This window comes from Sprattus sprattus, assembly GCF_963457725.1.
Source record: "Sprattus sprattus genome assembly, chromosome: 2".
NCBI lineage: Eukaryota > Metazoa > Chordata > Actinopteri > Clupeiformes > Clupeidae > Sprattus > Sprattus sprattus.
In genome coordinates, this window is record NC_137921.1 from 53,606,369 (window position 1) to 53,625,333 (window position 18,965).

At 42.1% G+C, this 18,965-nt stretch overlaps 3 protein-coding genes across 3 annotated transcripts; all 3 read left to right on the top strand.

Moving 5' to 3' along the window:
* Positions 1 to 3,147: 3,147 nt before the first annotated feature.
* On the top strand, positions 3,148 to 5,501 carry LOC308361278 (hydroxylysine kinase-like; the record flags this gene model as incomplete). Its single annotated transcript, XM_080833573.1, has 4 exons — positions 3,148 to 3,451; positions 4,390 to 4,532; positions 4,710 to 4,890; positions 5,059 to 5,501. 4 exons carry the CDS (start codon positions 3,148 to 3,150, stop codon positions 5,499 to 5,501), a joined length of 1,071 nt encoding a protein of 356 aa, XP_080689699.1.
* A 5,422-nt stretch (positions 5,502 to 10,923) lies between these two features.
* LOC308382765 (duodenase-1-like) lies at positions 10,924 to 12,482 on the top strand (the record flags this gene model as incomplete). Its single annotated transcript, XM_080860290.1, has 5 exons — positions 10,924 to 10,981; positions 11,366 to 11,519; positions 11,631 to 11,748; positions 11,904 to 12,155; positions 12,321 to 12,482. 5 exons carry the CDS (start codon positions 10,924 to 10,926, stop codon positions 12,480 to 12,482), a joined length of 744 nt encoding a protein of 247 aa, XP_080716416.1.
* Positions 12,483 to 13,809: 1,327 nt separating this feature from the next.
* LOC308382766 (granzyme B-like) lies at positions 13,810 to 16,309 on the top strand (the record flags this gene model as incomplete). Its single annotated transcript, XM_080860291.1, has 5 exons — positions 13,810 to 13,813; positions 15,152 to 15,308; positions 15,443 to 15,575; positions 15,727 to 15,978; positions 16,148 to 16,309. 5 exons carry the CDS (start codon positions 13,810 to 13,812, stop codon positions 16,307 to 16,309), a joined length of 708 nt encoding a protein of 235 aa, XP_080716417.1.
* Between the last annotated feature and the right edge of the window lie 2,656 nt (positions 16,310 to 18,965).

The following is an 18,965-nucleotide window of genomic DNA, read 5'->3' on the forward strand; positions in this document are numbered from 1 at the left end:
GATGACACGTCAGCGTACAGAGATTGGAATGGAAATGGAAATTGGACACAGTGAAGCACACTAACCCGGAGCAGTGAGCTGCTTTTGAGCGCCCAGGGAGCAGTGATTGGGGTTAGGTGCCTTGCTCAAGGGCACCTCAGCGGTGGATGTGGGGATGGGAGAGCAGTGCTCTACCACTTCCCCCGCCCACATTTTTCCTACTGGTCGGGGATCAAACCGGCCACCCTCCGGTTACCAGCCCGAAACCCTTACCAGTAGGCCACGGCTGCCCCACAATGAGGTACAATACAGACAGTGTGGTGCTCAGACAACAATCTTTCACTGAACACCACAAAAACGAAAGAATTAATTCTGGACTACTAAAGGCAAAGTGCAGATCCGGCCCCACTCTACATCAACGGGGACTGTGTGAAGAATGTCCACTCCTTCAAGTTCTTAGGAGCCCTCCTAACAGATGACCTATCATGGTCTGCCAACACCTCAGTGACAGTAAAAAAGGCACAGCAGCTACTACACTTCCTGAGAGTACTCAGGAATAACAACTTGGAGTGTAAACTGATGGTGGCCTTCTACCGCACCACTATCGATAGTGTACTGACCTACTGCATCTCGGTGTGGTACTCCGGTTGCACTGTAGCAGACAAGAGAGCCCTCCAAAGGGTCATCAACACAGCACAAAAGATCACTGGCTGCTCCCTGCCCTACCTGGAATCCATTGTCCCGCTCCTGCTACTTTAGCAGGGCCAATAACATCCTAAAAGACTCCTCTCACCCAGGCCAGCACCTGTTTACTCTCCTACCCTCAGGCAGACGGTACAGATCCTTTAGAGCAAGGACCACACGTCTTAAGAACAGTTTTTTCCCGACGGCCATCAGAACACTAAATACAAACATGCACTAAACACTAATCACTTTATTGACTTCAAATCACACATACCATTTCTGTATTTCTGTATTTATTATTCTGTGTACTGTTGTTGTATGTATTGTACATAAGTATATATATATATATATATATATATTCTGTTTTACTGTGTGCTGTTGTTGTATATATTGTATGTAAATATATATTTAAGTACTTTTAAGTGTACACTACCGTTCAAAAGTTTGGGGTCACCCAGACAATTTCATGTTTTCAATGAAAACACACTTGTATTTATCAAATATGTTGCAAAATTAATAGAAAATATAGTCAAGACATTGACAAGGTTGGAAATAATGATTTTTATTTGAAATATTAATTTTGTTCTTCAAACTTTGCTTTTGTCAAAAAAGGGTCTATTTGCAGGAAATCTGTAGAAATTTTCCCCCACGCTTCCTGAAGAACCTCCCACAAGTTGGATTGGCTTGATGTGCACTTCTTGCGTACCATACGGCCAAGCTGCTCCCACAACAGCTCAATGGGGTTGAGATCTGGTGACTATGCTGGCCACTCCATTGCAGACAGCCTACGAGCTGCCTGCTTCTTCCCTATATAGTTCTTGCATAATTTGGAGGTGCGCTTTGGGTCATTGTCCTGTTGTAGGAGGAAATTGGCTCCAATCAAGCGCTGTCCACAGGGTATGGCATGGCGTTGCAAAATGGAGTGATAGCCTTCCCTATTTAAAATCCCTTTTACCTTGTACAAATCTCCCCCTTTACCAGCACCAAAGCAGCTCCAGACCATCACATTACCTCCACCATGCTTGACAGATGGCTTCAGGCACTCTTCCAACATCTTTTCACCTGTTCTGCGTCTCACAAATATTCTTCTGTATGATCCAAACACCTCAAGCTTTAAATTCGTCCAGAACACTTTTTTCCAATCTTCCTCTGTCCAATGTCTGTGTTGTTTTGCCCATATTAATCTTTTCTTTTTATTGGCCAGTCTCAGATATAGCTTTTTCTTTGCCACTCTGCCTATAAGGCGAGCATCCCAGATCCGCCTCTTCACTATAGAAGGTGACACTGGCGTTTTGCGGGTACCATTTAAAATGCTCCTCATACCCCTAATGCATGTTCCTTACAAATGTGGCACCATTTAAAAGGTAAATAAACAGGCTTTCCAGCGGTATAAGATGTATTGCAAAGAAGCATTGTTACAACAAAGAAATAATCTACCAAACACAAATTTCCTTACTTTTTGCGCTATGTTTATTTACACGCGTACACTGTGGCAGCGACGACGCGCTCCGAATTGAAAGCGTGTATTTAGCCGCGCAATATATATAGAATATGCTGATACACGCTTCCAATTCGGAGTGCGCGCTGAAGCGCTCATCGCCGCCACAGTGTACTCGTGAACATGGCCATTTCACGTAATCAGCGCTGGACGTCCTTACATCTGGGGAGGTCCTCAAACAGTGCAGAAAGTCGTGTAGTTCGCTGTCGAGAGGACATATCAACGTCAAAGGTAACACCTACGCTGACTTTCTTTCCAGTCAGTAAATGTTTCTCTCCAATTAATAGGCAAAGACGTGTTGTAAGCATGTTATGATTTTGCAGTTTGCACAGGCTTTCGGTTGTCTGTCAAATTTCGTAATTTGATTTGATAGATAGTTTTTAAAAGTGTAGATACATTTCGTATTTGAAATCCGTATCTGTAAATAGATTTTGAAAGTGAAGATAGTTTTTGAAACTGTAGATACATTTCGTATTTGAAATCCGTATCTGTAGATAGGTTTTGGAAGTGTAGATGGTTTCACAGATACAAAATCTATATTACAGATACAAAATCTATATAACAGATACAAAATATTTATGGCATTGATCTGATTCCATAAGCCAACACATTAGCCCCAGCAATCTCACTAATGTAAGAGTTTTATCTTAGCTGTATGTACTTTCTGGGTACTTTCATTGTGTAAAGTTTTATTTTGAAAGGAGTAAAGGAAAAAAAGGTGTTTTCTTGCCATGCATTATTAGCACACATCTCAGATTGATGAGAAATAAACATATTTCCTCAACTAGGATCTCTTAGGACTTTTAGTATGTTGTTCTGGACACCTCATAGAAATGATCTGTGCTGAAAAAATATATTTTACAAATAATTCTATTTTTGGCTCCAAAATGGGCTATTTTGCCTGGACTACTATGCATGCTCATAGTAAAACAACATCAACAACAACAATAATGATAATTATTATTATACCTTTTGTTGCAGGTGAAATGGCATCAAAGGACTCTAAACCAAATCTCAGCCATGCACACGTATCAGAGTTAGTTAGACGCCTGTACGGCTTGAGTGATTCTGAGATTCGTACACTTCCAAGCTACGATGACCAAAACTTCTATGTGTCTGTAAGAGAGGGTGGGGAGTATGTGCTAAAGGTCATGAATTCTGGGGACAGCCAGAACCCCACTCTGCTAGAGCTGCAAACCCATGCCATGAACTTCCTTCACAGCAGGGGACTCCCTGCCCAGACGGCCATTCCCACAAAAACGGATCTGCTCATGAGTCTAGAAGAGATCGGTACAGTGTGCATCAGTCAATCAATATCTAATCAACAACCTATTGCATCTGTTAACCCTTTTTTTCCTGTTGTCAAAACTCTACCTATAGACATATAAAGAAAACCCACATGAACCTTGGACCCTTTTCTTTTAAAATACATACAGTTCGAAAATTAAATATAAATAAGTACTTTGTAAGGAGAATATAGCTGATCTCTTGCAAATTTCAGTCTGTCAGTGTGGTTTCTGCTCCTAAGGAGCCCACCCATTAGCAAACGACAGCTATTCATATGATAAGTAATGGTGATTCAGTGATCTCTATTGGACCATGGTGTGGCGTGAAAACCTCTGGGGGTAGTGAGTCACAAAGACATTCCAGAGCTCAGCTATTATGCAATGGCCATTGTCTTTGTCTGAGGTGTCCCAGGTAACTCATCAATATGGATTTGTAGGGACACACATTTTGGAAAGAAACATGTCACTCTGCTATTATAAATATGTAGTGAAACCACACACACTTTCTGAATGCTAAACTCACCTATGTATAGCCAACACCTATCTTTACAAGGTTCAGAGTTCAAAAGTCTTAGCTCTCTGAAATCTTTACAATGTTTTTTTGTACAAATTCTGAGCACCTCTGAATAAAAGTATTTGTAAGGGTGATTTTACATTTGAATTAAATACAATTTTATTTTAAAACACTCCTTTTACTCGTATGTTGTTATTGCTGATGTCCTCTATAACATAATCATATAAGCCACTTGTGCATCAATACTTATAGCTAGGGGAAATATCCAGAACATCAAGGCATCATAGACTTCCTAAAAAAGTCAAACAGGCCTCTGTCCCTGAAGGACCGGTGAACTTCGGTGCTTGTTGACATGTTTGACAACCTGAAATGACAGACTGTGTCTTTGCAACATGTTAAAAAAATGCCTTTCTACATGTTAATTACAGACTGTGGCTTCGGGCCTCAGAAGTACTTGGTACGTTTGCTAACTTATTTACCCGGTACAACTGTTGCCAAGATCCCCACCTCTCCTACTATCCTGTACGAAGTTGGAAAAATGGCTGCCACCATGGACAAAGTCTTCCAAGAAGTAAGAATTTACTCTCAGATAAAAAGTTATATTGTTGGTATTCATTCGTTTTTCAGCCATATCATTTATAAAATAATTCATACATTTATTTATGTACTCATGCATTTTTGTATGATTGAATATTTATATAATTTTTATATTGAATGACTCTGGTTTCCATGGTGAATGTCTCCTCAGATGGAACACCCCAATCTGAGCGTTCTCCAGAGAGAGAACTTCATCTGGAGCCTGTCCAGCATCCCCCTGCTGGAGCAGTACCTTCCTGTGATGGACGGGGACCCTATGCAGCAGGTCGTCAGCAAGGTCATTGAGGAGTACAAGGCTCAGGTGCTCCCCAAGATGAGTGCCTTCCGCAAATGTAAGAGCCATTTTTCATCCGGTCCTCTCTTTTTCTATATGCTGAGTTTTTAGTGTGTAATTTATTTTCAGTTTATTGTTAGAAGTCAGTTATTGTCAGTAGTCAGAAATTCACTGTAGTTTTCACTCTAAAATTCACAAGTAATAACAATGTCCTTTTTCCTGTAAGGTATAAACCATGGAGATTTCAACGATCACAACATTCTGGCAATGCTGGACGGTCCTTCACAGTATAAAATATCTGGAATCTTGGACTTCGGGGATATGAGCAATGGCTACTACATCTTCGAGCTCGCCATTACCATAATGTACATGATGATCGAGAACCCAAGTCCGGTGGAGGTGGGCGGCCACGTCCTGGCAGGCTACGAGAGTGTCTTTCCCCTGAACGAGGCCGAGAGAGACTGCCTCTTCCTGCTGGTCCTGTGCAGGTTCAGCCAGTCGTTAGTCTTGGCCCGTTACTCAGTGTTGCAGCAGCCTGAGAACGAGGAGTACCTGATGATCACGTCCCGGACGGGGATCAAACACCTGAGCCGCCTGTGGGAGCTGGGCAAGCGGGAGGTGGACAAGAGCTGGTCTGAGTGTGCCAAGGCGTACAAAGATCTGGTCTGAGTGTGCTCAGGCACTACAGAGGTCTGTGGGCACTTTACTGTGATGACTTCAGTCTGTTTTCTAATGAGGTTGTGTACAAATCCATGCAGTTGATCTCATGAGTCATGGGTCATTATACTGGTGTGGGAATCCGTTTTTAACCCTTCTGTCTTCAGTAAAAGACACTGCACCCACTGCAGTCCTCAGGAACAATGCCATGTCACATTCCATGTGGGAGAAATTAGGCCCTCCTTCTGTCCATCCATCCGAGTGTGTCATCTTTTCTTGAATAATATTGTGATGAATGGAACGCTTCCCCTGTGCCTTGTGTCTGTCTGAAGTCCAACAAAGAAAAGTTGTTTTGTTTTCATGTCCTTCTGCTCGTCAGCATGTTTTAATTAATAAATGAATACAGAAATAACTCCCCCACCTGAGACAGCTAGCAGTGTCTGTGCTGCACGTTTGGCTCATGGTTTTATCACACTTATGAAAGAACTTTAACTGTGAACGTTGTACTTTGTTCTTTGTGCATGTGATAAAAATGTGTAAAACATGCCCGCCTGAGTACTTTGTACTCAATGCTTTGGACAAAAGCGTCTGCTAAATACTATACTATAACCACAGATAGTTTTTTTTACTGCACCCCTTTGGCCATCTAAACCATTATGCCTTGTATTTCAATGGAGAAGATGATCAATTTAAATAATAAACATAAAGGTCAACATGCATTAGATAGAGATGAAGATATGACCACTGTTGTTAGAGTCCAATAAAGCATTGTTTCCACACAAGTTTACTGGAGCCGTCACTGCTGCAGCATAGATACTGTTATAGTTCACCCTTAACTCAGGCAAAATGGGGATTCCTGACCAGATTATTGCTATAGTTCAAGCCTTAACTCAGACAAGATGTGGGCTACTGACCAGATTATTGTTATAGCTCACCCTTAACTCAGACAAAATGTGGCTACTGACCAGATTATTGGCTATGAAAACCAGTACACTAGGTCACTCAGACATACTTCCATATTGTTAAAATGAGCATGCGTAGTCGATGCTAGAAGCTAGCTGATATTAGCAACATTAAAGTAACACTATGCAACAATTATACTTCAGGATTAGGGTTAGGATACGCAGTTTTACCTATGGAGATGGAGAATCGCCTCCGTGCCATTGCCATGGTGATTGTCATCACCAGGGTCCATAGGCATATAACTTTGTTCTGTAGTTTTGCCTGTGGCAGCCCGACTTGTTTACGTTCTGCCGAACTAGTAAGTAGCTTATTTGCCGTCTTGCTTTTTCTTGTGTTTCACTTGCTTGATGTTTGACTGTGTAAGGACAGTCGTTGAGTAACTACTTAGTCATAATGTCAAAGTCAGCACATTTCAAGAGATTTCGTTAGTTTTAGCTGCTAGCATACCGTTAGCTATTGATCCGTTGTGCTGCTTTAAACTCAGTTTATGTTTTTTATGTATGTCAAGACAAAATCATGACGGATTAATTTATTATTTACTATACTATTAATATTCCATTATCTAATAATATCCAATATTCTAATAATAATATTGTCTTAAAAATGCCTTATCAATACAGGCTCTATTTTTTATTTTTTTTGATTATACAAGATGAAGATATAAGCTTAGTTGTAAAGATGCAAAGATGCTGACGGGTCTATAAGGATATCCTGGGGTAGTCAGGGATGGATTAACGAACGGGCTTACCGGGCCCATGACCTCAGGCGGCCCTTAAGGCAGAGCCTCTGCGTGAAGTCGCTGTTATGTATCTCTTATTTGTGGTTGAAAACGGTGTATTGTGCTAATTTGCTAATGGCTTTAATTGTGTGTACCTGTGCTGTGTTAGAAAATGTGCATGTGCGTAACTATAGACAATGCAGCCTGTGCGGTACTTGGATCAGGACCGCTCGGCTCACGTCGGCCAATCCTCGCCTTTCAAATCCATTCCCAGAATCCATTCCAGCTACTTGGATCAGGACTGCTCGGCTCTCGTCGGCCAATCCTCGCCTTTCAAATCCATTCTCAGAAGCCAATCCAGCCGCGGAACGAGAAAGGACCTGGCCAATCGTGGCGCTTCTCTCCATTGTCGAGAACTTGGCTTGAACTTGTGTGATGTTACGTTACCAAGTTACACAGAACGACGTTCCTCATCACTCTGCTGAAGATAGCTGAAGCAACGACAACTTGTCAAAGTAAGTAACCACAACATGTTTTATTTTTCTCTTAGACGGACACACAGTTTATATCCATATCGTATTGATTGGCAAGCCAAGCTAACGTTAAAGCTTTCACTGAAGTTACATGCGAAACAAAACCGATGTAACGTTTACATTACGAATTAGGCTACGTCTAATAACAACAACATTGCTATGAATATATAATATAGAAACAACACTGACTTGGTGAAATAACCCTTGTTGCCAAGCCATCATAAAGTCATAAATGTTATAAAATGCAGTTTTCTGGATTTTTTTGTTGATATTCTGTTTCTCACTGTTAAAATACACCTACCATTACAATTACAGATCACGCAGGGGTTCAAATACTTATTTTCCCCACTTAGATATTTACTTACATAACATTACATATCACAAATGTCGCCTTTGGTTGACTCAGTAGATTTCAATATCTAATTTAATTCTCAAGCAATTGTATACTTATGTTAGCCTGGATACCAGCCCAAACCCCGCCCACAACATTTTTGGCCAGGGAGATTTGGTCTGGCTCTGAGCTAGTTGGGAGAGAGTTTCATCGGCCTGGTAAAGCCGGACCAATCAAATTGTCAGGGCGGGCTTTATACGATGATGGACAGATGATAGATGATACACAAGCGGTAGATTCGAAATCCTCCGAAGATGGCGGCGTATCCGGCTTGTAAGTGGGACATATTTTATGTAAATTATGCTATCTACACGACTTTTTTATGTCTACATTGACTCGGTTAGTTGTATATGTGCAACACGAATGTTGCCGAGGATTGTATGTCTAAACTGAAGCGCTCTAGACCATTAATGTTAGGTCATTGCTAACGTTACACCAAAAATCCATTTAAAAACATGGTAGCTAGGGTGAGCCTTGCTGCTAATTAGTAACGTGAGCAGGCATATCTCAACTGATATTGACAGCGCATTCATTTTGAAAGAGGAACAGAGAAACGCGATCAAGGCATTTGTCGATCGAAAAGATGTTTTTGCCGTCCTTCCTACGGGATCAGGTTAAAGTTTTAATTTATCAGATGGTCATACTACGTTGTCCTGATTGATTCTAGGTATCCAATTGAGCGAAGAGGCATTTTTTCCCCCTGGTTCGTTGAAACACGCCCCATAATCACAGCCCAATGGTTCAGTATCAGACTCATATTCTGACTAGAATTATGAGTATGACATCGTCAGGCTATACTTATGTAAGTGCCTGCAATAAAACTACTGTATATGTTTAAATATACAATGTGTGGTTTGCAATGACTATTCACTTTGGGCCGTCTCTCACTTTGCCCTGTACCTGTCCTCCATAACTAGTGTCACATTTCTAAAGTGGTTTTGGCACTTTAAGGGACTTTTAGACATGCAGTCTGAATGAAAGCAGAAAACCACAACCTCCTTTCAGCTCAATAAAACCATCTAGTCTCAGCCATCCTGCAGTGCAAACCTTGACACATCAAGCAGAGACATGCACACTCTGTCCTGTCCCCTGCTGGTCCTACTGATGAATCTCCTAAAGCAGCATTGCAAGTCAAATAATATGAAGTCTGGTTAATTGCCCTTTGTTGATTCAGACAAAATGCACGTTTCCCTAATTTATTCGTGCCATCAATTGGAGCACTGCAGCAGATAAAGCCATGCAGTACATGGCATCAGTACAGATCAATGGAAAGCATGTCTGTCGAGGTTTGTACTGAGTGCAGCTCATTGCAACGCAAGGCACCTCATTTAACAGAATGTTCCACAAGGAATGACATTTTTTCTTTCTTTCTTTTTTCGATAAATAATAACAGTGTGGACAATATGGATGGGGTGGGGGGGTTGTGCGGGCCTTTGAAGATCATCTCGTCCCCGAGGCCTGAGCGAGACACACAGTGGGTCGGGCCCCAGGGGGGGACCACAGTGAGCAGCTCAGGGGCCCACAGCATCCCTGAGAGCAGCTGACTCAGGACCAGACTCAGAACTGGGCCAAATCAGGGCTGGACCTGGCCGGTGATGGCAGCCGCCATAGATGAGCCCAATGCCTCTCTCTTTTACCTGCTCGTTTGTTAAGCACTTTACATTTCGAAAGTGTGAGATCTGTGCTATATAAATTAACTTGCCTTGCCTTAACAGTGAAAGGGTCATGGACACCTCCTAATGGATGCCTCTGACACCAGTCAATGTAAATAAACAAGGGGGTTATTTTGTGCAATGGCATGATGGCAGGAAATCATCTCAGCTGGTGTCGCCAGAGATGAGCCCAATGCCTCTTTCTTTTACCTGCTCGTTTGTAAAGCATTTTAAATTTGGAATGTGTAGCTGAACCTCTTTGCACAACTACAGAAGAACTGAGAAGAACTCGTCATCCCCAATAAATATGGGCAAGAGCGCCATCTCCTGGTCCAAAGCTTTTATCACTTTGATAAAAGTGAGAAGATTTGATAATCAGAGATGCGTTCAACCAAACGCATTGTTGACCAACAACGTATGACAACTAAGCGAGAGAGTCTTCATAAGGATGGTCTCTCTATCATTTAACAGCAGTAGCTGTTCAACCACGCTGTGGGAAACCCATTCCAGCTCAGTTCAGTTGATGTTTGACAGCTAACTAAAGCCATAGTACTGACTGCTCACCACAAGCCTTAAGGAGGATGTTTCTGAGAGTGTGGAGAAGCCCCTCATGGTTGAGGCTCATGCCTATGCCCACATCACAGATACAAAGCAACACGCCATGACACATGCCTAACTGTGATCGTTACAATAAGCCAGACACTGACAAGCAATCAAAGAATGAGACTCAAGGTTTGCTTCAGTTGAGCCTGTGGTTTTGCTGATGTGTGTTTCCTCATGTGGTAACAAAGACGTGACAGATGTCATGTGTGTCATATCTTTGGTATTAAAAAAAAAAAATCATGTGTGTGTGTGTGTGTGTGTGTGTGTGTGTGTGTGTGTGTGTGTGTGTGTGTGTGTGTGTGTGTGTGTGTGTGTGTGTGTGTGTGTGTGTGTGTGTGTGTGTGTGAGTGTGTGTGTGTGTGTGTGTGTGTGTGTGGGTGTGTGTGTGTGTATGTGGTGTATGTGTATTTGGGAGTGTGTGTTTGTCTGTCAGTATGTGTAAGTAAGAGGGGAATGGAAAATCTCCATGTGCCTTCTGTAGCTCTAAGAGCCAATAAAAGTGAAAGACAACTTCATGTGCTGTCTTATCCTCTGCAGCACAGTGAGGTGTCTGTCACTTGGGCTTGTGGACATTATGGGTGCTGCAATTCTGCTCTGGGTGGTGGCTCTCCTGTCAATGCAGGTCTTCTCAAGTAAGTTCCTCATCATATATCTGACAACCTAAATGACACCTTACATTTAACTGCGTACTGCACTTTTACTGATTTCATTTAATTTTGTCAAAGAAAATAAAGAACAATTGTTTTGTCATGCAAGATTCAGTGGTAAATATTATTGTTTTAATTCATGAAAATGTGTATAATGCTCATAATATAAAGTATACCTTAATTATGTACAAGGTGTGGCTATTTAATAATGAGACTAATGCTGTAATTCAATTGTAATGAAGACAACTGATTATACTTGTATAAACCTCAATAACTTTATAAAACTTTATAAAGTTATTTAATAGCTGATAAAGTTATTCAATGACTGGTTACACAATTTGGTGACATCCACAATCACTGTGTTGCCAGGCGCCCAGGGTGCGTATGTGGGTATTGTGAATGGCAGAGTAGCCAAGCCCGACTCCAGATACATGGTCTCTGTGCAGAAGAAGAATAAACACATCTGTGGGGGCTTCCTGGTGTCTGAGTCATTTGTCATGACTGCAGCCCATTGCATCACTTGGTAAGTTTTCAGATTCTGATTCTAGCTAACTGTGGTCATGCCTGTCAGATTCATATGGTGAAAATCCATCAAGTTAAAAAAGCGTGTTTCCCTACTCTTTCTCTGGGGCAGGGGGGAGGATTTGACCGTTATGGTAGGGGTTAATGATACAAGGATACCGGTGAAACACGACTATGTCCACCCCGAATACGACTTCAGAACTCTTCACAATGACATCGCACTTCTGAAGGTTGAGAGAAATTCTGGAGCATTTTTCAACTCTCTACACTCATTTATAAAAAACTTCACAAATTAATTTGATGCATTTAAAAACACACTTTGTTGCTTCATCCCTACCTGCTTAAACCATTGTCAGTCGCCGTTTTTTTTTCTAATTTTACACAGCTGACAAAGGCAGCAGAAAAGTCCAGCTCTGTAGAATGGATATCTCTTCCTGAGAAAGATGGAGACATCAAGGCTAAATCGGTTTGTAGTGTGGCCGGATGGGGGAAAAAGAAAACCAATGGGCCTGCAACCTATGTTTTTCTCCAGGCAGATGTGGTCATCATGAAAAGAGAAAAGTGTCAGAAACTCTGGAGACCCACTGAAATCTCTAAAGAAAGGCTCTGTGCAAGCGGCAAAGCAGGCTTTTGCCAGGTAAGATTGAACACTGTGTAATTCATCCATACACAGATGACAGTGGACAAATACATTGATCATAACTGCAAATGGCATCAAAAAATCTTTCCAAACCAAATGGACTTACTCTGCCAGTTTTGTTTTGTCCGCCATCTGTTGTAACCTTTTTGATGTCTGTTGCAGGGTGATGCTGGCGGCCCTCTTGTTTGCGATAGCGTAGCTGTGGGGGTAGGGTCATTTAATGAGAAAAACAACTGTGACAAGCCAAGAAAGCCAAACGTCTACACAAAAATATCAGGATATCTGCCCTGGATAAAGAGAGTGTTAAAGGAGGTCAAGTACTGAAGAAATTAGATAAATGTTTCTTTCCATGATTATTTGATTGCATTTTTATATTTCTTTATATGCTTCTATAAATGGTTTCTATTTTCTCAAGGTGTTTTACATAACTTGGCCTGAAGGTCTCAACCTGGTAGAGCAAGCAATCAGACCACAGTGCCATTATTGATAGCGTAACTGATATAATGTCAGCAACCACTTAACTGAATTACTGTTAACAACATGTTTCTTGTCCTAAATTCTTCAACGTGCATCTTTCAATAAGTGGTGACGCTGCAAAGTTGCAAACGTTCAAAGGTACACCATGGAAACATTTGGTTAGTACATCAGAGCTCCGAATGCTTTTCTGTGGGTGACCTTATTGCTTGGGGGACGACAGCATCGATGCAGGGGTCTGTAGCTTCAGGGGTCTTTACGAGAAACTGTTTATGTCAGATGACTGTGGTCGGAGCCACATTGCACACTGAAATTGTCACACAAAAGTCACCAAAGTGAGTCAACCTTACTAATTCAAATTGTTATAAACTGTAACTGGAATAATTATTAGAAATTCAATTAAAAGACATATCACCTTTTATTGTCTCAGTGGATTTTGATATGTTATTATTTTTTTAACTATTCCCAAGCAACAGTGTTATTATATACAGTAGGTGCCTGCAATATAACTATATTTTTAAATATACAATGTGTGGTTTGCAATGACTATTCACTTTGGACCATCTCCAATTTAGCCCTGTACCTATCCTCCAGAACTAGTGTTGCATCTCTGAACTTATCATCTGCACTTTAAAGGGCAAATCATTGCAATGTGTGGTCTGAAAACAGAAAACCACAACCTCCTCTCAGCTTTATAAAACCAGCTCGTCTCAGCAATCATGCACTGCAAACCCTGACACCTCAAGCGAGACACACAGTGGGTCTGGCCCCCAGGGGGGACCACAGTTAGCAGCTCAGGGGCCCACAGCGTCCCTGAGACCAGCTGCCTCCGGACCAGACTCAGAACTGGGCCAAATCAGGGCTGGACCTGGACGGGGATGGCAGACGCCAGAGATGAGCCCAATGACTCTTTCTCTTAACTGCTCGTTTGTAAAGCACTTCAAATTTCGAAAGTGTAGGATCTGTGCTATATAAATAAACTTGCCTTGCCTTAACAGTGAAAGGGTCATGGACACCTCCTAATGGATGCCTCTGACACCATTTAATATAAATAAACAAGGGGGTTATTTTGTGCAATGGCATGATGACAGGAAGTGTCTCACTTTGTGTGGAACTCCAAAGCTGAACCTCTTTGCACAACTACAGAAAAACTGAAAAGAACTCATCCCCAGTAAACATGGGCAAGAGCGCCATCTCCTGGTCCAAAGCTTGCACCAGGGGATTTGATGCTCAGAGATTCGTTCCACCAAAAGCATGTCAACTAAGAGAGAAAGTCTTCATAAAGATGGTCTCTCCATCATTTAACACCAGTAGCTGTTCAGCCATGCTGTGGGAAACCCATTCCAGCTCAGTTCAGTTGATGTTTGACAACCAACTACAGCCATAGTACTGGCTGCTCACCACAAGCCTTAAGGAGGCGGTTTCTGAGGCTGTGGAGAAGCCCCTCATGGTTGAGGCTCATGCCTACTCTCACATCACAGATACACAGCAACATGCCATGATACATGCCTCACCGTAATCGTTACAATAAGCCAGACACTGACAAGTAATCAAAGACAGTTGATGCTGATATGTTTTTCCACATGTGGTTACAAAGATGTGACACGTCATGTGCATCATATCTTTGGTATTCAAAAAAATAACCCTAACCGTAGATATTTAATTATTTTATTTCATTCAGTGAAAGTAGTCACAGGCCATGAAAGTCATCCGCAGAGAGTGAGATTTGTGTTGGTGTTGGTGTGTGTGTGTGTGTGTGTGTGTGTGTGTGTGTGTGTGTGTGTGTGTGTGTGTGTGTGTGTGTTTGCGTGCGTGCGTGTAAGTTAGAGGTGGAACGAGATATGAAGGACAATGATTAGGAACACAAGGTGAGTGTGTGTGTGTATTTGGGGGTGTGTATTTGTCTGTGAGAGTGTGTAAGTAACAGGGGGGGAGGAGATATGAAAGACAATGTAAGTTCTGCACGTGCATTCTGTAGAGCTAAGGGGCCAGTAAAAGTGAGACAACTTCATGGGTTCTTGTGAAATGTGGTCTGACTTATCCCCTGCAGCACAGTGAGGTGTCTGTCACTTGGGCTTGTGGACATTATGGGTGCTGCAATTCTGCTCTGGGTGGTGGCTTTCCTGTCAAAGTCTTCTCTAGTAAGTTCCTAATCATAAATCTGACAGCCTAAATGACACCTCACAATTGATTGCATTTACTGCGTACTGCACTTTTACTGATTTCATTTTATTTTGTCAAAGAAAATAAAGAACAATGTTTTATCATGCAAGATTCTTTGGTAAATATTAATCTTTGAATTCATGATAAACTTGTGTGAACTGATGATTTTATACATTTTTACTATAATGCGCGTAATATAATGTCTACTTTGTTTATGTACAAGCTGAGGCTATTAAATAATGAGACAAAAGCTGTAGTTATATTGAAATGAAGACAACTGATTATACTTGTATAAACCGTAATAATTTCCACTTCTTACACAAATTGGTGATATTCACAATCACTGTGTTTGCCAGGTGCCCAGGGTGGGTACGTGGGTATCGTGAACGGCACAGTAGCCAAGCCCTACACCAGACCCTACATGGTGTCTGTGCAGGAGAAGGAGGAACACATCTGTGGGGGCTTCCTGGTGTCTGAGTCATTTGTCATGACTGCAGTCCATTGCATCACTTGGTAAGTATTCAGATTCTGGTTCTGCTGATGTGAGTTATGCCACACAAGATAACTGTGGTCATGCCCGTCAGATTCATATGGTGAAACTCCATCAAGTTCAAAAAGCGTGTTTTCCTACTCTTTCTCTCTGGCAGGGGAGAGGATTTGACCGTTGTGGTAGAGGAGCATGATATTGAAAAACAGAGCAGTGGCACAAGGATACCGGTGAAATACTACCACATCAACCCCGGATACGACTTTCCCCGCAATGACATCGCACTTCTGCAGGTCGAGAGAAATGCTGGAGCATTTTTCAACTTTCTACACTCATTTAAAGAAAATTTCACAAATCAATTGATGCATTTAAATACAAACTAGGTTGCTTCATTAGTACCTGCTTAAACCATTGCCAGTCACCATTTTTTCTTATTTTTCATAGCTGACACAAGGAGCAAAAAAGTCCAGGTCTGTAGAATGGATATCTCTTCCTCAGAAAGAGCAAGACATCAAGGCTGCATCAGTTTGTAGTGTGGCCGGATGGGGGGCAACGAAAACCAATGGGTCTGCAAGCAATGTCCTTCTCCAGGCAGATGTGGTCATCATGAAAAGACAACAGTGTCAGAAACTCTGGAGACACTTTCAAATCTCTGAGAAAATGCTGTGTGCAAGCGGCAAAGCAGGCTTTTGCCAGGTAAGCTTTGTCACTTTGTAATTCAACCATGCACCTACAGATGACGGTGGACAAATGCATTGATCATAACTTCAAATGGCATCAATAAAACTTTAAGAACCAGACTGACTTACTCTGACAGTTTTGTTTTCTCTGCCAGCTGTTGTAACCTTTTCAATGTCTGTTGCAGGGTGATTCTGGAGGCCCTCTGGTCTACAAGAAAAGAGCTGTGGGGGTAGTGTCATTTACAGAGGCAAACAACTGTGACAAGCCAACACAGCCAAACGTCTACACAAAAATATCAGGATATCTGCCCTGGATAAAGATTGTTTTAAAGAGTGTCAAATACTGAAGAAGTGAGATAAATGTTAAAATACAAGATGACGTATCTTTCCATGATTATTTGATTGCATTTTTAGATTTCTTTATATGCTTCTATCAATAATTACTATTTTCTCAAGGTGTTTTATAAACTTGGCCTGAAGGTCTAAACCTGGTAGAGCAAGCAAACAGACCACAGTAAGCAAGCAAGCAAACAGACCACATTATTGATAGCTTTACTGATAGGATGTCATCAACCACTTAACTAAATTACTGTTAGCAACATGCTTCTTGTGAAATTCTGCAACATGCATCTTTAAATAAGTGGTGACACTGCAAAATTGCAAACGTTCAAAGGTACACCATGGAAACATGTGGTTAGTACATCAGAGCTTAGAATGCTTTCATGTGGGTGACCTCATTGCTTGAGGGACGACGGCATTGATGCTTGGGTCTGTAGCTTCATGGGTCTTTATCAGAAACTGTTCATGTCAGATGACTGTCAGAGCCACATATGAGTGTTTGTGTGTGCGTGTGTGTGCAAACCATGTCTGTTGGGTGCGCTTGTGGTTGCAAAAATAGGGCAGGAGTGTGCTGTTCATGTGCGGTCACACCACGACCGTCATATGGTCCTACTGCTGATTCTCCTGAAGCAGCGTTGTAAGGCAAATAATATGATTACAATCAGTCTGGTTACCTGCCCTTTGTTGATTTAGACTAGATGCACATGTTTCCTTCACTTTTGTAGCCTGTCGTGCCGAGAGGACCATCAATGGGAGGACTGCAGCAGATAAAGCCATGCAGTACATGGCATCAGTACAGATCAATGGAAAGCATGTCTGTGGACGATTTGTCATTAAGCCCAACTTTGAACAGACAGCAGCTCAATGCAGTGCAAGTAACCTCATTTCACAGAATGTTCCACAAGGAATGACATTCATTCTTTCTTTCTTTCTTTTTTAAATAAATAATGACAGTGTGGACAAATGGATGGGGTGGGGGGGTTGTGCGGGCCTTTGGAGATCATCTCGTCCCCGAGGCCTGAGCGAGACACACAGTGGGTCGGGCCCCAGGGGGGACCACAGTGAGCAGCTCAGGGGCGCACAGCATCCCTGAGAGCAGCTGACTCAGGACCAGACTCAGAAGTGGGCCAAATCAGGGCTGGACCTGGACGGTCACAGAAGCTGCCAGAGATGAGCCCAATGCCTCTTTTTTTACGTGCTAGTTTGTTAAGAAGTTTCGAATGTGTAGGATCTGTGCTATGTAAATAAACTTGCCTTGTCTTAACAGTGAAAGGGTCATGGACATTTCCTAATGGATGCCTCTGGCACCAGTCAATATAAAAAAACAAGGGGGTTATTTGGTGCAATGGCTTGATAGCAGGAAAGCATCTCAGTTTGTGCCACCAGAGATGAGCCCAATGCCTCTTTCTTTTACCTGCTCCTTTTTAAAGAACTTTAAATTTCGAATGTGTAGCAGAACCTCTTAGCACAACTAGAGAAAAACTGAAAAGAACTCACCCCCAGTAAATATGGGCAAGAGCGCCATCTCCTGGTTCAAAGCTTGCATCACTTGATGAAAGTGAGGGGATTTGATGCTCAGAGATGCGTTCCACCAAAAGCATTGTTGACCAACAACTATGGCAACTTAGAGAGCGAGTCTTCATAAGGATGGTCTCTCTATCATTTCACAACGATAGCTGGTCAACCACGCTGTGGGAAACCCATTCCAGCTCAGTTCAGTTGATGTTTTACACAGCCAACTAAAGCCATAGTACTGACTGCTCACCACAAGCCTTAAGGAGGACGTTTCTGAAGATGTGGAGAAGCCCCTCATGGTTGAGGCTCATGCCTATGCCCACATCACAGAAACACAGCAACACACATGCCTAACCTTAATTGTTACAATAAGCCAGACACTAACAAGTAATGAAAGACTGAAACTGAAAGTTTGCTACAGTTGAAGCTGATGTGTTTTCCCTCTTGTGGTTACAAAGACGTGACAGATGTCATGTGTGTCATAACTTTGGTATTCAAAAAAATAATGACTGAGATATTTCATTCTTTCAGTCATTCATTCATTCATTCATTCATTCATTCATTCAGTGGCAGTAGTCACAGGCCATAAAAGTCATCCCACTGTGTTGTTTCATCACTACCTGCTTTAACCATTGCCAGACACTGTTTTTTCTTATTTTACACAGGTGACACAAGATGCAAAAAAGTCCAGGCCTGTAGAATAGATATCTCTTCCTCAGAAAGATGGAGACATCAAGGCTGCATCGGCTTGGAGTTTGGCTGGATGAAGGGCAACGAAAACCAATCGGTCTGCGATCTCCTTCTCCAGCAAGATGTGGTCATCATGAAAAGGTTTGTGTTTGTGTTTGTGTTTGTGTTTGTGTTTGTGTCTGTGTCTGTGTCTGTGTCTGTGTCTGTGTCTGTGCCTGTGCCTGTGTCTGTGTCTGTGTCTGTGTCTGTGTCTGTGTCTGTGTCTGTGTCTGTGTCTGTGTCTGTGTCTGTGTCTGTGTCTGTGTTTGTGTCTGTGTCCGTGTCTATGTGTGTGTGTGTGTGTGAGTGTGAGTGTGAGTGTGAGTGTGAGTGTGAGTGTGTTTGTGTGTGTGTGTGTGTGTGTTTGTGTGTATGTGTATTTGGGAGTGTGTGTTTGTCTGTGAGTGTGTAAGTAAGAGG